This window comes from Apium graveolens, chromosome 6 (assembly GCF_009905375.1).
Source record: "Apium graveolens cultivar Ventura chromosome 6, ASM990537v1, whole genome shotgun sequence".
Lineage (NCBI taxonomy): Eukaryota > Viridiplantae > Streptophyta > Magnoliopsida > Apiales > Apiaceae > Apium > Apium graveolens.
In genome coordinates this window covers 301,119,367-301,138,661 of record NC_133652.1, presented here as the reverse complement: position 1 = coordinate 301,138,661, position 19,295 = coordinate 301,119,367, and the positions used below count along the sequence as shown (strand labels likewise).

Here is a 19,295-nt window from a genome sequence, read left to right as displayed (position 1 = left end):
GTGTTGTGTATAAATACTTGTCACTTGCTAAGTTTTTTTCATAAGGCCAACAAACATACTTGTCAAACAAGTTTTTATCACATATTTTGCTCTGTTCAAGAACTTCATTTCTCTAATCTTCATAGAAGGTACATTATTTCTATGTTTTTGGTAGCTTTAAAACTCTACTTGAAACAATGAAGTTGCATGTGTTTCTTGAATTTGTTGGTGACAATGTGGTTTCTTGTCTAATAGTTGCAGGTTGGAAGAACTGAAGTTGTAAAAAATGAGTGAAAAGGAGGCTGGCCTTGCTAACATTCTTGGAGATGTAGTTGATCTGGTACTTGCTGACTAAAAGAACATCCTTTTCTTTTAATTTTTACTATTCGAAAATGTTGAGTAACTAGTACTCCCCTCAGTCGAAAGCCCATTTATGGGTAGAAGAGTGAATCACGATCACGGGACCTAAGCTCTGATAAGCGGTCACTATAAAATTTTAAGGTGTTAGAGAAAGGTCCAGCTAGATCTTTATATTATATTCTAGTAGAAAACATTCTTCTTCTTTCGAATTTTCATGGGTTGTGTTAAGTAATCGAGTGACTCTAAAAGCTTAAGGTGTAGGAGAAAGGCCACAACAGGATCTTATGTTATTCAACAGTGTGTTAGTGCATGCAAATTATTTCAGTGGCTGAAATAGTACATGTTTTCGCAGGAAAATGCACCACTGGAAGAAGTTTTTCAGCATCTAAAATGTACAAGAGATGGTTTGACATCTGATGAAGTTAGTAAACGGTTGGAAATGTTTGGATATAACAAACTCGAGGAGAAAAAGGTTGTTAAACTTCTCAGTTTAGTGTTACATTTGTTTGTTTTCGATGTGTTTGTGCTGATTGATTTGGTTCATGTGTTTGTGCTCTCTGCAGGAAAATAAAGTACTGAAGTTTTTGGGGTTTATGTGGAATCCATTGTCATGGGTTATGGAAGCTGCAGCTATAATGGCAATTGCTCTTGCACATGGAGGGGTATAACTATGGTCTTTTCTATGTATGTTAAACTTAGGCAAGTTTTTTAGACAATTTGATAATTAGGTAGAAATGTGTTGTGCAGAACAAGGGTCCAGATTATCATGACTTCTTCGGGATCTTGATTCTGTTGATAATCAATTCCACGATTAGTTTTATCGAGGAAAACAATGCTGGAAATGCAGCTGCTGCTCTGATGGCTCGATTGGCTCCAAAGGCAAAGGTAAATAACCGTTCTAGTCTGATCCTGGATTTAACGTCTAGTTCAATTTCTTTTGAATGACACTACTTTAACATATATGGAATTGCCTCGTTGATCGGATCTCCATGTTATCGTGTTCCAGGTTCTACGTGATGGAAAATGGAGTGAAGAAGACGCGATATCATTGGTTCCTGGTGATATAGTTAGCATCAAGCTAGGAGATATTGTGCCTTCTGATGCACGCCTACTAGAAGGAGACGCGTTAAAGATTGATCAGGTATTGTGCTTGCTGTTGAACTGATATACAAATCATTCCCAAGTATCTTATTGTTTGTACTGCTTTGCAGTCTGCTCTGACTGGAGAATCACTGCCAGTAACCAAGAATCCAGGTGATGGCGTTTATTCGGGTTCAACCTGTAAGCAAGGTGAAATTGATGCAGTAATTATTGCAACTGGTGTTCATACTTTCTTTGGCAAGGCTGCTCATCTTGTGGAAAATACTACACATGTTGGACATTTCCAGATGGTACATAAATCTCGACATTACTTTCTTAATAAATTAAAGAATCCTATTGATTCATTTTTCTGCAGCATCAAATAATTGCTCATTGTATGGTTTTCAGGTGTTAACCTCGATTGGAAACTTTTGTATTTGCTCAATTGCTCTCGGAATGGTGATTGAAATCATTGTAATATATGGCCTTCAAAAGAGGGCTTATCGAGTTGGTATAGATAACCTTCTCGTGCTTCTCATTGGAGGGATTCCTATTGCAATGCCGACTGTTCTTTCTGTTACCATGGCTATTGGTTCACACCGTCTCTCTCAACAGGTCTGTACAACTCTAGATGTGCTAATGACTGATTTCAAGGTTATGTTTTATTCCGGGCTGCTAAAAATATAAATACTCTCTTGCTCCGCAGGGTGCCATTACTAAACGTATGACAGCTATTGAGGAAATGGCTGGAATGGATGTTTTGTGCAGCGATAAAACTGGCACATTGACCCTAAACAAGCTCACAGTTGATAAAAATATGATTGAGGTTAACATTAGCGACTATCCAATGATACTGATATTTTATTTTAATTTGCACATTCACTTTTATTGATGTCTTCTTTGTCATTGCAGGTGTTTGTTAAGGGAGTGGACAAGGACGACGTAGTACTAATGGCTGCAAGAGCATCGAGGTTAGAGAATCAAGATGCAATTGATGCTGCTATCGTTGCAATGTTGGCAGACCCTAAACAGGTATTTTTAGATGTTTTTAGATAATAGAGATGCTCCTCTTGTGATGCGAGTCAGCTAAATTATACTTGAATTCGTGTTTTACTGAAGGCACGAGCTGGAATAACTGAGATCCATTTTCTGCCATTTAATCCAACTGACAAAAGAACAGCACTGACATACATTGACAAAGCTGGTACAATGCATAGAGTTAGTAAAGGTGCACCAGAGCAGGTAAAACTAGTTCTTGTAGTCTATAGGTATCGGAGAAATTTCAGAGAATGCATTTGATAAGTTTGTTTGGTCTTGTGTTATGTAGATTCTTGACCTGGCACACAACAAATCCAAAATCGAAAAGAAGGTACATTCAGTAATTGACAATTTTGCAGAACGTGGACTTCGATCACTGGGGGTTGCTCGTCAGGTAACTGATAAAGATCTCATAGACAATAGCTTAAGTACTTTTGATGCAAATGTTTATGTTAGTGTACTTAATTTTTTTTTTTCGGTTTCTTTCTACAGGAAGTGCCTGAGGGCAACAAAGACAGTTCTGGCGGGCCTTGGGAGTTCATTGCACTTCTTCCTCTCTTTGATCCACCGCGTCATGATAGTGCTGAAACAATTAGAAGAGCTCTGGAACTTGGTGTCAGTGTCAAGATGATAACAGGTATGTTAAAACATAAATTGATCAATAGTACTTATCTGAAATTTTGGGTATAAATGATCATCTTCATTAAAGAGAGCACAGAGCTCAAATGGCTAAGTGAACTGAACTGAGATAATTAATGAGGGTCATTGAAATTTCTACAGGGGACCAACTGGCAATTGGCAAAGAAACGGGTCGAAGACTTGGAATGGGAACAAATATGTACCCTTCATCAGCTTTGCTTGGAAAGAATGGGAATGCGGATTCATCTCTACCTATAGACGAGCTCATTGAGAAAGCTGATGGTTTTGCTGGCGTCTTTCCTGGTTCGTGTCTTACATGCCAATTTTTGTTTTGTGCTTATTGAGATGCTTATGAGCTTTTCTGATGTCTTGCTACAATTTGTTCTTGAAGAACATAAATACGAGATTGTAAAGAGGCTGCAAGAACTAAAGCACATTTGTGGGATGACTGGTGATGGTGTCAATGATGCACCGGCCTTAAAGAAGGCAGACATTGGAATTGCAGTTGCAGATTCGACGGATGCTGCACGTAGTGCCTCTGATATAGTGCTAACAGAACCTGGATTGAGTGTAATCATTAGTGCTGTATTGACAAGCCGCTCCATATTTCAGAGAATGAAAAACTACACGGTATCTAAAGAGCTTTTTGATTTAAAATGTCAGAATTTTTTAAGCTGTCAATGAGAATCCTTAACAAATGATGTTATTTTTTTCCAGATATATGCAGTTTCCATCACCATTCGTATTGTGGTAAGTTATCCAGATAAACGACATCATTTTTTTGTACTAGTTAGGTGCTAAAATCTCCTAAACAAGAACTGTACTCATGTCGTATGGCAAATCCAATCTGTGTTCTGCAGCTAGGCTTTGTGTTGCTGACTGTTTTTTGGGAATTCAATTTCCCTCCTTTCATGGTCCTTGTTATCGCTATTCTCAACGATGGTAATCATTCATACCTGTTCTTGAATCTTCCTGTAAAGAGCATGTAGAAACTCTGATGCTTTTAAACTGACATGTTGTTTGATCCTATTAGGTACAATCATGACTATATCGAAAGATAGAGTAAAGCCTTCTCCATTGCCTGACAGTTGGAAGCTCAAAGAAATTTTTGCAACTGGGGTTGTTCTTGGTTCCTACATGGCCTTAATGACTGCGATTTTCTTCTGGGCAGCATATGAAACTAACTTCTTCGCGGTAAACTGGACAAGAACAAACCATTCATCATTGTACCCTGCTAACCCAAATTTATATTTTGACTAAAAGACTTATCTTCTGAATGCAGAAACATTTTCATGTTAAGAATTTCAACCAGCATGAATATGATATGTCGAATAAGGAAGAAGCTAAGGCGCTTAATGAAATGTTGGCATCCGCTGTTTACCTCCAAATTAGCACCATCAGCCAGGCCTTAATTTTTGTGACGCGTGCAAGAGGCTGGTCTTTCACCGAGAGACCTGGTTTGCTGCTTGTTGTTGCCTTCATCCTCGCGCAATTGGTAGAGTTTTGCTTCACCTTCCAGTTTCAGACTTTCAGTCACCCTTGCACATAACTCTTGACTTGCACAGACTTAACTTTTGCTATGACAATTTGCAGGTTGCAACTCTGATATCTGCCACTGTAAGCTGGGACACAGCAGGAATCCAAAAGATTGGCTGGGGATGGACTGGTGTCATATGGCTGTACAATATAGTTACCTACATGTTACTTGATCCACTCAAATTTGCAGTACAGTATGCACTCAGTGGAAGAGCCTGGGGCTTGGTTGTCGATAAAAGAGTGAGAACATTCAACAATTTCCTTCTGTCACTCCATGCAAAATCACCCTGTCTTCCAAACATTTTAGATATTAGTCCTGACAAAATGTAGAATTTTTTAAATTTATTAAGACATCTACACTTTACTACTTGCAGACTGCATTTAGCACGAAAAAGGACTTTGGCAGGGGAGCTCGCGAGGCTGCATGGGCTGCAGATCAACGCTCACTCAACGGTCTGGAAACCGTGGAGCCAAAGATATTTTCTGACTACCACACATACAGAGACCTCAATCTCATGGCAGAAGAAGCTAAAAGACGCGCAGAGATTGCAAGGTTAGCCTTTGTAACAAATATTTCCAGTTTCGAGTTTGAATACCAGTAAGATTTTAATGCAAAGCTTTCATACTGCTTTCTTATGCCATATCCAATTTGCAGACTAAGAGAGCTTCATACTCTTAAAGGAAAAGTGGAATCTTTTGCCAAGTTAAGAGGCTTTGACATTGACAACAAGAACCAGAATTACACACTTTAAGTTGTAAATAAATTATTGTTTCATCAACTTTTGTATTCTTTTACCATTTGTTAAAGTACCAATGTCTTTTCTTCATTATGTAAACTCACAATTGCATTTATGCTGAAAATTGATGAATGTAATCATCTATCTATCCGCTATAAATCTTCGCGGATAGGTTTAACAATGAAAATTAATGTGAATGCAGGAAGCACGTCACTCTGTCTGCCCTTTATTTATTTAGGATTTCATCTTTAAGCCATTTTGTTTCAATAAACGATTAGTAAACCATTAAAAATTAAATAATTAGATTAAGTTATATAATTTAAATAATTATATAGCCATTAAAAAAAGTTATAGTGCCCGTTTGAGAAATCTTAAAATAAGTAGCTTATGACTTAAACCGAATAAGTGATTGATAAATGATAAGTTGATAAATGCTTATAAGTTATCCAAGTGTTTGGATAATTTAACTTATAAGGCAGAATTTTTTTTATTTAAATGAACTAAAATATATAATTTTTAAATATAATTATCTTAATTCTTATACTTTAAGTTAGATTAATATTAAAAAAAATTATTTTTTAAAATTAAAATTGATAAAAAATACAAAATCAAAAATAAGTCGAGAAAAAGTATGCTGTAACTAACGTTCAGCTTGTCAGCTTATAAGTTGTAAATTCAACTTATAAGTTGGGTCGACAAACACTCGTCAAGTTACAGGCTTATAAGTTAATAAGTTGGCTTATAAGATTTGCCAACTATAGCCATCAAAGTGCAATTAAATGTTTATAACACATGTAATGTATAAGGTGGTGAAGATGAAACAAGGGCCACAAAAACCAGAGAAGATAACATGTAAGGGAAAAGCTAGATATTGTTGCAACTTGTTTCTTGTGTGGGGATGACTCTGTCTTTGAGTTCATCACCATTGACAATACCATCACCTTCACATTCAAGAAAAACATGGGCTGCTGCTGGTGCTGGTGCATGCATGAGGAGGAGAATTTCGAAAAGTTGCAGTTGCTCTGCCTCTTCACCTCGCCCTGCTGTCATTCTTCCGGTTACTCATTCCCCCCTCCCTATCTTCCCACACACACATATTTAGTGACGGAACCAGGATTTCAAAAGAGTCGTGACTAAGACTATGTGTCGTTAATTTTTAGGAGTCAGTTTTGGTTAAATTCTTTTCTATTACTTTTTAACCTCAAAATCAAGGTTTAAAAAATATATAAATTTATCGATTTTTGAAATTCATTTAGGCTTTTAGCCTAGTCTTGTTATATATGCAAAATCTGGTAATTAGACCGTGCAAATTTATTTGGAAATTGAAATTTTTATGATTAGGCTAAACATTGTAGAGCTTAAACAAGTTCTTGAAGATAGGTTTAAGAAGTGATGAATGTGTGCTTGTTGTAGGGACTGGGAAACAACACAAATGACTATCAGCAGTTAGTACTAACATTACAAGACTACGCGATCCCAACCGTGGTTGCAAATGTTGCAAGGATTGATTGGCTCAGGAATGCTGCTGGATTACTGGATCCTAATTACTGGAGTGGTACACTCCAGCCTCGTCCTATTCTTGATTGGTATGATTTTTCATCTTTCGTGCTTGGCTATGAGTCTATTATGATCTACAACCCTTATTTACCAAATGCAGTTTTGTAATGTAATACAATGCTGTTAGGTATTTGAATAGGGTTGATGAGGCTATTAATGAAGCGAAAGAGCTGGCTCAAGGTATGCTTTTTCACAGATACGTATACGTCTGTCAGGTTTAGTACATTCTTCATAATCAATTGTTTTAATCTACTGAAATGTCTTTGGATATCGCTAATTACTCCCAATTGATATGAAAGGCTGGATCAGCAATTCAGCATTCTAGCGTGGATCATAGTCACAGTCGTCTATGTTAGAATAATATAAGATCCTGGAAAGTGCCATTCTTTAATACCTCGAGGTTTTAGAGTAACTGGTTCCTTGGCAGTCTAGAAATCACACTTATCTTTTTCATTCAGGTCATTTCACATTGTAATTGACAAATGTTGGACAATCAGAAAAGCAAGCACACTAAATTCTCAAACAGAGAGCAGTTGCAGGCACTCTTGTGCCCTGTTAAATTACGTGTTTGGTTAACTCAGTCATGACCTTTTTGCATTCAAACAGCGAGATAAATTGATATTTGTTATAATGTTAGCCTGCATTTGAACCTTATGCTGTATGTTTTATACTACATAAACTGAATCTTTTAGCCGTAGGTTCCTTTTTGTTTGATAAGGTATCGATTTAGCTATCTTCCGTCCAACTTTTATGGTAGGTGAGAAATTATCCTTGATCGGACACTCTGCAGGAGGATGGCTAGCACGAGTCTACTTGGAAGAATATGGCTCCTCAGATGTCTCCTTGTTATTGACTTTAGGATCTCCTCTCCTGTATGTATGATGAATATGTAGTCATTTGTTGCATAAGACCAAAATGAGTCACTCTCATCCATACTAAAAGGCTCAATTACTCCTGTTCAACACAGGCCACCACCAAAAGGCATATCCGGAGTTATTGATCAGACGAGGGGCCTCTTGAACTATGTCGAAGATAATTGTGCCAAAGCTGTTTATACCCCAGAATTGAGATATGTTTGTGTAGCAGGGAGGTAAACTAGAATTTTTTATAGCTAACCTTTCAGTTTCAATAGCTTAAAGGTACCAACTGGCATCATCATCGATGTTAGAGATGTATACAGATCATAGCCCTCCAGTTTGTTGAAGTTTAGCCTTCATTTGCATGATGAACATGCAAGCGATCAATGATGAAATTGACGGGATATCTACATGTTTAGGAGGGCCTTTCTTATCTAGTTGATATTAATCAACAGTCATGTTGAACTATGCCTTAAACGCCTGTCTAAACCAGAAAATGTTGCTTTACATAACCTGCAGGTATATCCAAGGTGCCCGCTTTTATGGAACTGATGACACGAATTCTCTATCCAGTATACCTGTTCCTGTTCAGCAACCAGCTTCGGAGGTGTTGATTGAAACTGGAACAAGTCTTACAGCAACATCAAGTGGTGCCACATTTCGTGCTCGCTTTGTTGGTCAGGGGTACAAACAGGTAAACAATCTTCCTTCTCTTTATTACTTGATACTTCATTTTAGCCATACAAGATTAGTAGATAAGCATCTTATTGTGACATTGTTCCAAATGGCTTCATTGCTTTTGTACAAACATCAACACTAAAGCTTTAATATACCTTTTTCTAGAATTTAAGGGTCTAACTTTTACCCTGATTGTCTAACTGCTTCATTGAACCAAATGGAATGCATGTCATATTTCTTCTATGTATCAGGTCTGCGGGAAGGCAGATGTATGGGGTGATGGTGTTGTGCCAGAAGTATCTGCCCATCTTGAAGGTGCACTGAACATAAGTTTGGATGGAGTCTACCACTCACCGGTTGGTTCAGATGATGAATCGCGTCCCTGGTATGGTTCTCCAAGTGTTGTAGACAAATGGATTAACCACCTCCTTCACTAAGCCTAATGTAAACATCTTCAATCAAAAAATTGTCTCTATACATAGGAACGGAGGCATCCCAAGCATTGTATTCTAGTAAATACCCCCTCCTTTTTGAATACCAATAGGTCGAGAATTTTGAGTTGAGGAGCGAGGCATTGCATGTGTAGAAAAGAGTTGATGCTAAAGTTTCAGAAAATGCTTACATTGTTAAATCTCTAACTCCTATACTTACTGATACATAACTACATTGTACTTGATCCACACAATTCCCTGCCTTACGCTTATTGAACGTGTTATTTAGATGTTAGAAGAAGATACAAGTTTTCTTGTGAGATTTGTTTAAATTTGTCTGTGTGCACCTAGCAACATAAGCTAAAGTTTCTGTTCTTGGTTCCTTTAGTTCAGTCTAGCAACATAAGCTAAAGTTCAGTCTTTTGCTTCAATATTAATAGTTGAGTATTAGCTGCAACTATCTTAGAACAATTTCATTGATTATGTGAAATACACCTTTTATAATCTAGATGGTCATTACCAACATAGTGCAGGTATAACCTAGCAACTACAGTTCACTTCTAAAGTTACATTACCCGTTAATCAACTGCAGGCTGATAATTCTCGGTTAATCATGTTATGTACTAGTTACACCATGGGGCATCACTGGTACTTAATCTTATGCAGTTACAGTGTCATGAGAGGAAATGTTAAGGGTCTGATAAATCCACAGTAGCAATGCCAAATTGAAACACAAAGCACACAGGTCTAAGCAATCATGATACGTTCTCAGTTGTCTGAATCAGCGATGAAGGTACTTAAGTACCTTTAACACGATCCTACTAATACCAGAATCAACGATCTTTAAGGTCATTCATCTTCCTACATGAACAGAAAAAACAGGCCACCATATAAAGAAAAACGTTATACTCTGGTATTCGACAAGTAGCTACAGTTGATCCAGATTTCAACTAAAAATATTAGTCATATACCTTGTCTCAATAACTTTCGAGTATCTAGAACTTGCTTCTTTCATTACTTTTCCTCAGGCCAGTTTCTTGGATCCAGAAAAGGCTTGAATTTTGTTCTGAACCCTCTGCTTGACTGATATGTGTAGTAAATCTCAATGTTTCGTTTTCTTTGCTTCTGCTGTTGCAATTTGCTGTCTACATAAAAAGTAGCAGCAAGTGATAGCAAGTTAAAGATTCTAAATCATGTAATGTACTAGTTATATACACTCCATGAGGCATCACTGGTACTTGAACTTAATGCAGTTACTTTTACCATGTTAAAATGTCAGAAATGTAGATGATTGCATTAACAAACTGAAACCATACATACACAGAGGAAGAAACAACAAAAATTCTCCAGGAGAGAATGAACAACCAATAGCAATATCAGAACTAACTTCTTAGACATTTAACCACACTAAAATTCCAACAAGAATCACTAGTTGCAATTTCAATTTCTGTCTTCTCTGTTCATTGCCACCCCCGTAATTCTTCTGCGGAAGACTACTTGCTCCACTACTGCTGCTGCTTGTTGAATTAGCTTTAGTTGCTCCTGAAAAATGATTAAATTTGATCAGTGTACTTAATTTTACCTGACACTGGCCCCTCTCGCTATTATGACCCGTTTCAACAAAACGACCACTAGAAGCACAAGAGGGGGCCTTTTATCAATTTACAAAGTTGCATTTCATAAATAAGTTTATACCTTTGGAAGGTACAGTAAGAGTATTACCAGAAATTGTAGCACGATCAAACTGATAGAAAACCTGGGCATCTGCAGAATTAGGAGCCAGATGAAGAAGCGCTGCAACACAATCACCAACACATTGTCAGTACATTTGTGACCAATAAGAACAAAACTAAAAATGATCATTACTAACCGGGACACTGGGAAACATTAGCAGGGGCATGACACACAGAAGGGAGGCCTAAAGCAAGTGTGACATTAATGTCAAGCCCCAAATCCGGGTCGTTACGATCTTTAACAATCACACACAAACACTTTCTGTTAGTTTTCAACAACTGTTTGAGACCATTACAACAATCTGGAGTTGGAGACTTAGCATTTCCACCAACATACTGCAAACACGTCGCTAATCCGACTAGTTGTTCTGTACATTCCTCCTTGTCCTTTTGATCATTTGTCGTTGCGCATGAAAAAAACAACGAAATCAACAAGAATGACAACAAAATCACCCTTCTCATTGCCATTGTAAAATTTTATATTTGTCTAGATGAAATATGTTGCAAGTGTTTATGAACAAGTTATGGTTGGGTATTTAAAGAGAAAGTTTTAGTAAACAAATATGTTAACACATTGTTGTTTCATTTTTCATAATGGCATATAAAGTAGGTGAAGGGTGTGTCAAGAAATGAAGAGGGGTGTGTTATGGATTTGATCATGAGAATGGAAGTGGAATATAAAGCATCACTTCACCAACCCCACTCAAGTTTGCCTGAGAAAAATATCCAGGTTTGATGATGTGATGATGTTTTAGTGCTTGCATATGAAAATGGCCAAGTGCTTGCAATTTCACCAATATGCCAATGCATTGTAGAATCTTTTTCTTTGTAGAACATAATCTAGGAAGCTAAGACACGGGTGCGGGAGTGCGAGTACGTAGTGCGGGGATACAGAAATTCGACAAATATAATAATATGGGGATTCAGGTGTCGGGAACACAGAAAAATAGACCAAAAATTATCATATATATTTCATGTTAAATATATTAAAACATACTAACAAAACCAAAAATTGTATAAGAAATGAAACAAATTCATCATTTATTAATCTAAAACACCAAAATATCTTTTAGTTTATGCAAAATTAATATGATAATCGAGATTTTTGTGGTAATTAAGAGCCATTGATGCTTAATTTTGTGAATATAATTTGCTAAAATAGATTTTGACTATAATTTATGAAAAAAAATCAGATTAGTGATCATGGAAGAATCCGCGTGTCGGATACGGAGATTCGCGTGTCCGAATATCCGACACGGGGTAGAATCAGATTATTAATATTTTAATCTCGGCACGTGTTCTCGGGGTTCCAAAAATATTAAAATTAACATAGTTAAACTTGCATAAGCAATTCTGGTTTTCCACACAGCTACTGGTCTGAGCAGTATCAATGCCAAATTGAAACACAGAGCACAGAGGTCTAAGTCTAAGCAACACACTTCCCCATTGGTTACTGCAACCACAAATAATCTACGCTGAACACGTATCCTCCGGTGTCCCTTACTAGATCCTCCCCTGCACAGGTCTAAGCAATCATAATACGTTCTCAGTTGTTTGAATCATCGATGAAGGTACTTAAGTACCTTTAATATGATCCTACTAGTACCAGAATCAACGATCTTCAAGGTCATTCATCTTCCTACATGAACAGAAACAATAGGCCATCATATAAAGAAAAACGTTGTATCTGGCATTCGACAACCAGATACAGTTGATCCAGATTCCAACTAAAAATGTTAGTCGTATACCTTGTCTTAATAACTCTCGAGTATCTAGAACTTGCTTCCTTCATCACTTCTCCTCTGGCCAGTCTCTGGGCTCTCTTCTTAGAAGAGGGATGCGAATGATAAAAATCACTTTCTGCAGGTGATAGATTCTGCAATCTTTCAAACATCTTTGGCGCCACTTGAGGATCGTAACCAGCTGATGCCATTAAAAGTAATCCAATGTCATCCGCTTCACTTTCTTGCCTAATTGCAAAGGAAATTCATATTGATCATGCTCACCATTGTTCATTCATATTTACATGTGTAATGTCAAAATGTATATGCTGATAGTGAATTTAAATCGACCTCTGCAGTCTGCTCCCTATTACGCGATAAAGATTTACAGGTAGAATTGCTTTGGCTAGTTTAAGTGAATTCACTTGTCAAACAAATCTATATAATCAAAACATATATCTTGCACAATTTAGAACAGAAATTAGGAAAATTTCAGTCAACAAAGCTCGTAAACCATAATCAAAGATCATACATAAACTAGCCAACCTAATCATATTAAACTTATGATCAACAAACAAGATTCACAAGTAATTATAAAGTACAAGCATTGGTTAGTCTCTAAGATACTTCCTTTTATGTCATAAGTAAAATTGACTACGATAACATAATAATCTTATAGACACACATTTTAAGAATAAACCATGTGAACATTGTATACTCTTAAAGAGTATAAGATCCTGTTCGGGCCTTTCTCTAACACCTTAAGGTTTTAGTGCGACTGGTTACTTAACATATATCTCATGCGCAAGGACAGTAGCAATCTCTGCATCTGATTCAAGTAACTCAAGGAAACCCTGCATAGATAAAAATCTTCCCACCAGGTACAGAAAGGGCGTTATTGATAGCAAAGTCATCCGCGACTACAAACTTCCAATCAAATCCCACCAAATGATCAACACGGACATTTTGATTCTTCATAGCTTCCAAATCACTCTCTAATGCCTCAACAATCTTTTCTCCAATCATCTTAACCTGAACACTATCGGGATGTTCCTCCGAAAGCATACTCAACTGCTTAGCCTTAAAAAAGTTATCTCCAAGACCCTTGTCCCAAGATGGCGGAGTAAGCACAATGTGGCGTCTGTTGGTGTAGGGTATTTTTCCAGAATATATATAGAAATTAACAATGCTAGTAACAACGCCAGAACCAACGACAACAGTAAGAACCAATGCCAGAAATTTAAAGCTGCGAGTTACAAACTTAAGTTCAGGCGAAATTTGGTGCCATTTATGAACACCAGAGTTGTGGTAGTGTTTTGCAGGACATAAACTGTTTGTGTATCCATATTTTGAAGAAATAGATGGAGATTTCAAGCCTACAAGACTTGAAAAACAAGCCTTATTTAGGTTCAAACTTGGGAGATTTTTGTAGGTGAAATTCTTGGCAAGCTTTGATATTCTTGAGTACCAACACATTCTTGATTCTTGATCTTTCAAGTACTATTGTAAGCTACCAACAATCAATAGAAATGTGCATGTATATATTGTAGTACTCATGCATGTTGGGTGTGTCACCTACTGACCTTAACTTTCTCCTGTACTTGTGAAAAGCTCTGCTCTATGACCAGACTTGAGAAGATCCTTAAATTGTCCTTTTAGAATTCAGAGTTTACAGCTGGTACTCATGCATGTTGGGTAGGGACGAGCGTGGTTCAGCTTGGTTCGGTTTTTACCGAAAATCAAACCGTAACCAAATTATTCGGTTTCTAAAATTGAAATCCAAAACCGAACCGTTTTGCTCATCCCTGATATTGGGTGTGTCAGCTACTGACCTTAACTTTCTCCCATACTTGTGAAAAGCTCTGCTCTATGATCAGACCCTAAAAATGTCTTATTAGAATTCAGAGTTCACAGCTAGTACTCATGCATGTTGGGTGTGTCCCCTACTCACCTTAACTTTCTCCTGTACTTGGATTCAGAGTTTTTTAATTTTTCTGTAAAAAACAAAATTGTTTCTTCTCAGTTTGTTGTACCAAAAATACAGTTTTATAAATTTTGGACTTGGGACAACATACAAGTAAAGATTCTGGTATAACCAACCAAATGTGAGATATATATGAACTTATCCGCCATCTCTGCCGCATAGTCAAAAATATTATTTTTAAACTTTTTTGTCTTTCAAATTAATTTCATACTCTTTTTTAACAAAACACTTCAATAATAGACATCTTTAAATTACAACTTTATAGACTTAACAAAATATCCAACAATTTCAATGAAGTGCTAACAACAATGTCAAGTCACGTTTTGCGATATCACATTGCTTTAGTATCACCTGTCATCAACTATTAAGGTTGCTCTTGTATATGAATTATGAAGGACAAACACAAGTTGCTCTTATATATCAATTATGAAGGACAAACACCTGTACCGGTACGTATTGCGGCCATACAAGAATTCGACAAATTAATTGATACGGGGTTTCGGCTACCGAGGTACGACACATATATTATATGACACATATACACATATACTATCGTGCATATTTAATTTTATAAATAATAAAATTCATCAACAAACCTAATAATTTTATACAAATCACATCAAATACATAATACAAGAATCTAAGATCAATTCCAAGAGTTTATCTATTTGGAGTATTAAGTTATAATATAAAAAATACAAGAAATATGAGAAAAAAACTACTCTAACAGTATCCCCTGATTCCTTATATCATACACTAGGATTTTCTTCCAATTCCTTATTTTTAACTAACCTCCCTCTTCTTCTAACCTTTATTTTATAATATATATTTGAAAGAAACATTTTTTTCTTTTTTCTTTCTCTTTCTTCACTTTTTACAATTATCACACTTTTTAATGATAAAATATTATATAAGAAATGAATATAGGGAATATTGTTGGAGATAATAATAGTTGTTGATGTCTTAAATTACTAATATTTAAATTTTTATATTAAATTTGAGAAATAAACTAAGAAACTGTTGAAGATGCCCTGAAACACCGGAACTTAAATCAAAATCAATTTTGAAAAAGATAATCTATACTATACTTACTGTACTATAATAGCCGGAATATAAATAATTTGGTTCAACGGTTTGGTTTAACGATAATTCCCTAATTTTAATTATTACAAAAATAGATAAATAGTGTTATATATCTAATGAACTACTAAATTATTGAACTACTACTAAATATAGTATACTTATTCTACTAAACTACGAATACAACTTATCCTATTATTAAAAAATATAAATAATAGTGTTATATATCTGCTAAACTACTAAATTGTTAAACTACTAGAAATAGTCTATTTATTCTACTAAATTGCGATCACGTGTTATTCCATTATTTTTATTATAAATTTATAATCATTATATATATATTTATATAAATATTTTAAAAATATAATATAACTGGATAAATAAAAACTTAAAATATTAATGGGAGGGATTTATGCCAGTTTTTATAGTATACACTTTCTAGAAGACTAGTTTTATATACACTTTCTAGAAGACTAGTTCAAGTCTACAAGTATACTCTATTAATTGCGTTGTTATTACAAACATTCTCAACTGAAACACATAATGTCTCCACTCTTCCTACACTAACACTCTTCACTTCACTCAGGTACTTTTGTTTATTACATTCCCTAATTATTACCACTTCACTAACTTCAATTAATTCTTTTAAACTAATTTTAATTTTTCTTGTTTAAATCCATGGAACAAATAATTATTACCCTGTTATTAGTTTTCAGTTTCTTGAACCAAGATTGTATATATGTTGCTTGTCTGTATAATAATCATAGTACTAATAATGATGGTGACTTACAAGACATCAACTCACTTATGTTGTTTAAGTCCCAAATTCAAGACCCAACTCAAAGATTGTCTACTTGGGGTGTTGGATTTAGATGTAGTAATTTTAGTGGTGTAGTTTGCTCAAATGGGTCGGGTTCGGGTCGGGTTGTTTCGGTTAATTTGACAGGGATGAACTTGTTAGGCCAGCTTGGTTCTGGGTTGTGTCAGTTGTCAGTTCTTGAAGTGTTGGTTTTGTCGAGGAATAACTTTAGTGGCTCGATTCCGTCGTGTTTTGGTGGTTTTAGGAACTTGAGGGTGTTGGATGTTGGTTTTAATTTTTTTACGGGTGTTGTTCCGAATACATTGTTTGAGCTTAGTATATTGCGGGAGCTTGATTTTAGCCACAATTATTTTGATGGGGTGGTTCCGTTTTGGATTGGGAATTTTTCAATGAATCTTGAGAAGATAGACTTGGGGTTTAATATGTTTGTTGGAGAAATACCTGAAAGCTTGTTGTATTTGGACTCACTCAAGTATTTAGATCTTTCAAATAATTTTTTGTCCGGTGATCTTTCTGATTTTTATCAGTCGTTGGAGTATCTCAATCTTGATTCTAATTTATTTTCGGGTACTTTGCAATGCCTTGCATCGTCTGCAAATTCGCTTTCGGTACTCAAGGTAGCAAACAATTCTATTGTGGGAGGAATACCCACTTGTATTTCTTTTCTTCGGGCATTGACACAACTTAATTTGTCATTCAACTTGTTGAAATACGATATTTCTCCTGGATTTGTGTTTTCCGACAAACTAGTTGTCTTGGACTTGAGCTTCAACGAGTTATCGGGTTCACTTCCTAGTAAGATAGTCAAGGCTACTGAGAAGTCCGGGCTTATGCTTCTTGACCTGTCACACAACCGATTCACTGGAGATATTCCATTAGCAATCACAGAATTGAAATGCTTGCAAGCACTGTCACTTTCCCATAATCTTCTTTCAGGTGAGATCCCAGCAAGGATTGGGAATTTGACCTATCTGCAAGTGATTGATCTGTCACACAACTTGTTGTCAGGTTCTATTCCGTTGAACATAGTTGGTTGCTTTCAACTGTTGGCATTAGTACTAAACAACAACAACCTTTCCGGAGAAATTCAACCTGAGCTTGATGCTTTGGATAGTCTAAAGATACTTGATATAAGCAACAACATGATTTCTGGGGAGATACCTTTGACCTTGGCAGGCTGCAAGTCACTGGAGGTTGTAGACTTCAGCTCCAACAATCTTTCAGGGTCTCTACGTGATGCAATAACTAAATGGTCAAACCTTAGATTTATTTCTCTTGCTCGAAATAAGTTCAGTGGAGCGCTTCCTAGTTGGCTTTTCATGTTTGAAGCAATACAGACGATGGACCTATCCAGCAATGAATTTTCTGGTCATCTGCCAAATGGCAATTTTAACTTTAGTTTGAATTTTAACAACGGGGATGCAGTGTTAAGGAGTCAAGGTGCACCATTGGTTGCATCCCGAGATCTAGGCATTAAGCTTTCATCGCTGGTTGCGGATAGAAATGTGTTGACTGTCAAGTACAGTCTCTCTTCTTTGGTTGGCATTGACATATCTGATAATCAGCTTCACGGTGAAATTCCTTCGGGCCTCTTTGGGTTGCATGGTCTAGAGTACTTAAATTTATCTTATAATAGTCTCGAAGGTCAGATTCCGCAAAATTTGGCTAACATTCGGAGCTTGAAAGCTCTGGATCTGTCACATAATTCTTTGCTGGGTCAAATTCCAGATAATGTATCTACCCTTGGAAATTTGACAATTCTGAATTTATCATATAACTCCTTGTCTGGTGTTGTTTCCAAAAAAAGAGGATATTCAAGATTTCCAGGAGCTTTGGCTGGGAATCCAAACTTGTGCCTAGAGTCCTCTGTTGATGATTGTGAAGCAAAAAGCCAGCCGGTGGTGCCAGAAAAGGTCATGAAAGAAGAAATGGAAGACGGGCCAATCTCGGTTTGGGTGTTCTGCATAAGTGCTTTAGTTAGTTTCTACCTTGGTCTTCTTGCTATATTTTGTTCACCTCGAACGAGAATCTACATTCTGCAAACCAAAGTTGAAATGTAGTCTACTGTAATGTTGTGCTGATTTATTCTAGAAGGCATTAATATCCTGTTGTCAATGTGTTTATTGAGTAAAGTAATTGCTACTCGATGATTTGCTTGCCTACATCTTAGCTCTTTTACTGTTCAACTTTAGCAATGGGAATCTGAAGCATTATGTTCGTGCCATTGATATTGTTTTATCATCTTCTCAGCCTACCTCAATGAAGGATCTGAACAAAACCCATGTTATCAAATCTTGGTGCTTGAAGATTTTAAAATTATCTTAACTGGTTGAAGATTTGGACTATCAAACCTTTATTCAAAGAGTAATGGAAGGCACCCCAAAATAGTTACCGAATTTGTAATCAGATGTGTGGCGTTGGTGAGTAGAAATGTAGGACTACTAGATGAAGCTTCATGAAAAAAATTATATTTTAGGACGCTTTGCTAGTGGGGAATGTTCCATTGAGCTGCATTCAATCTAAATGAGATGTGATTTTGGCAAGTATAGTTGTTTGCTGGCCCAGGTGGCCTGAAGTCTTACAAGATACTTAAATTTTATTGTTTTATTAGCTCGTGCTGTTGTTTACCATTTCTAATTTGGCAGCAAAATCCATATGTGGATTTTTTGAGGCGTCTGATAAGGCGTGGTAGACCTCGTTAGTTACTTTATGGGGTTGGTTTTCACCCTCTTATCGGGCTACATAGCAGAATGAATGCTTGCAGAGGATATTTTATATTCTATTTGATTATTGGTTCTCATAAGCCAAATTTTAACCTCTGGATGCTTGGTTGTATTTCATGGTTGGTACCATTTTTGCATGTGGAGAGGGTACCTGGGGATTGTACTCTTGTATATATATATTTTTTCACAATGTTGGGGTTCTTTTCCAAATTTCTAGCACTGGATTTGTCTTAAAAGGCTATACTTGCAGTTTTTGTGTATTGTTCTGTTATCAGGACTAGCAATGCTAGTTGTGTTTCTTTCAGTAACATCAGGGTCTGTTAAAATCTGGTGCTACATGCC

The 19,295-nt window shown here is 36.3% G+C and overlaps 5 protein-coding genes across 10 annotated transcripts; 3 read left to right on the top strand and 2 right to left on the bottom strand.

Annotated features, from left to right (window-relative positions):
• The first annotated feature begins 265 nt into the window (after positions 1-265).
• On the top strand, positions 266-5,384 carry LOC141667235 (plasma membrane ATPase 1-like). 2 transcript variants are annotated; one of them, XM_074473644.1, is made up of 21 exons: positions 266-319; positions 692-811; positions 903-1,001; positions 1,087-1,224; positions 1,346-1,480; positions 1,551-1,730; positions 1,828-2,034; positions 2,126-2,245; positions 2,332-2,451; positions 2,539-2,661; positions 2,747-2,851; positions 2,950-3,094; positions 3,238-3,399; positions 3,488-3,726; positions 3,814-3,846; positions 3,957-4,038; positions 4,130-4,290; positions 4,409-4,591; positions 4,690-4,872; positions 5,007-5,185; positions 5,288-5,384. In XM_074473644.1, exons 1-21 carry the CDS (start codon positions 266-268, stop codon positions 5,382-5,384), a joined length of 2,865 nt encoding a protein of 954 aa, XP_074329745.1. The 2 variants fall into 2 exon arrangements, with proteins under 2 accessions (XP_074329745.1, XP_074329744.1); XM_074473643.1 differs by having other exon boundaries at positions 4,379-4,591.
• A 795-nt stretch (positions 5,385-6,179) lies between these two features.
• On the top strand, positions 6,180-9,164 carry LOC141668539 (uncharacterized). 4 transcript variants are annotated; one of them, XM_074475453.1, is made up of 7 exons: positions 6,180-6,426; positions 6,783-6,955; positions 7,066-7,106; positions 7,717-7,798; positions 7,894-8,016; positions 8,303-8,477; positions 8,713-9,164. In XM_074475453.1, exons 1-7 carry the CDS (start codon positions 6,268-6,270, stop codon positions 8,896-8,898), a joined length of 939 nt encoding a protein of 312 aa, XP_074331554.1. In that variant the 5' UTR covers positions 6,180-6,267; the 3' UTR covers positions 8,899-9,164. The 4 variants fall into 4 exon arrangements, with proteins under 4 accessions (XP_074331554.1, XP_074331552.1, XP_074331553.1 ...); XM_074475451.1 differs by having other exon boundaries at positions 7,684-7,798; XM_074475452.1 differs by having other exon boundaries at positions 7,054-7,106.
• Positions 9,165-10,165: 1,001 nt separating this feature from the next.
• On the bottom strand, positions 10,166-11,266 carry LOC141668540 (non-specific lipid transfer protein GPI-anchored 14-like). 2 transcript variants are annotated; one of them, XM_074475454.1, is made up of 3 exons: positions 10,763-11,266; positions 10,588-10,686; positions 10,166-10,434 (listed from the first exon to the last, which is right to left on the bottom strand). In XM_074475454.1, exons 1-3 carry the CDS (start codon positions 11,091-11,093, stop codon positions 10,283-10,285), a joined length of 582 nt encoding a protein of 193 aa, XP_074331555.1. In that variant the 5' UTR covers positions 11,094-11,266; the 3' UTR covers positions 10,166-10,282. The 2 variants fall into 2 exon arrangements, with proteins under 2 accessions (XP_074331555.1, XP_074331556.1); XM_074475455.1 differs by having other exon boundaries at positions 10,615-10,686; positions 10,763-11,263.
• A 970-nt stretch (positions 11,267-12,236) lies between these two features.
• On the bottom strand, positions 12,237-13,822 carry LOC141666314 (mitochondrial metalloendopeptidase OMA1-like). The gene is made up of 3 exons (XM_074472306.1): positions 13,200-13,822; positions 12,374-12,595; positions 12,237-12,264 (listed from the first exon to the last, which is right to left on the bottom strand). Exons 1-3 carry the CDS (start codon positions 13,820-13,822, stop codon positions 12,237-12,239), a joined length of 873 nt encoding a protein of 290 aa, XP_074328407.1.
• A 2,126-nt stretch (positions 13,823-15,948) lies between these two features.
• LOC141668535 (uncharacterized) lies at positions 15,949-18,481 on the top strand. Its single transcript, XM_074475439.1, has one exon. It carries the CDS (start codon positions 16,089-16,091, stop codon positions 18,288-18,290), a length of 2,202 nt encoding a protein of 733 aa, XP_074331540.1. The 5' UTR covers positions 15,949-16,088; the 3' UTR covers positions 18,291-18,481.
• Positions 18,482-19,295: the final 814 nt, after the last annotated feature.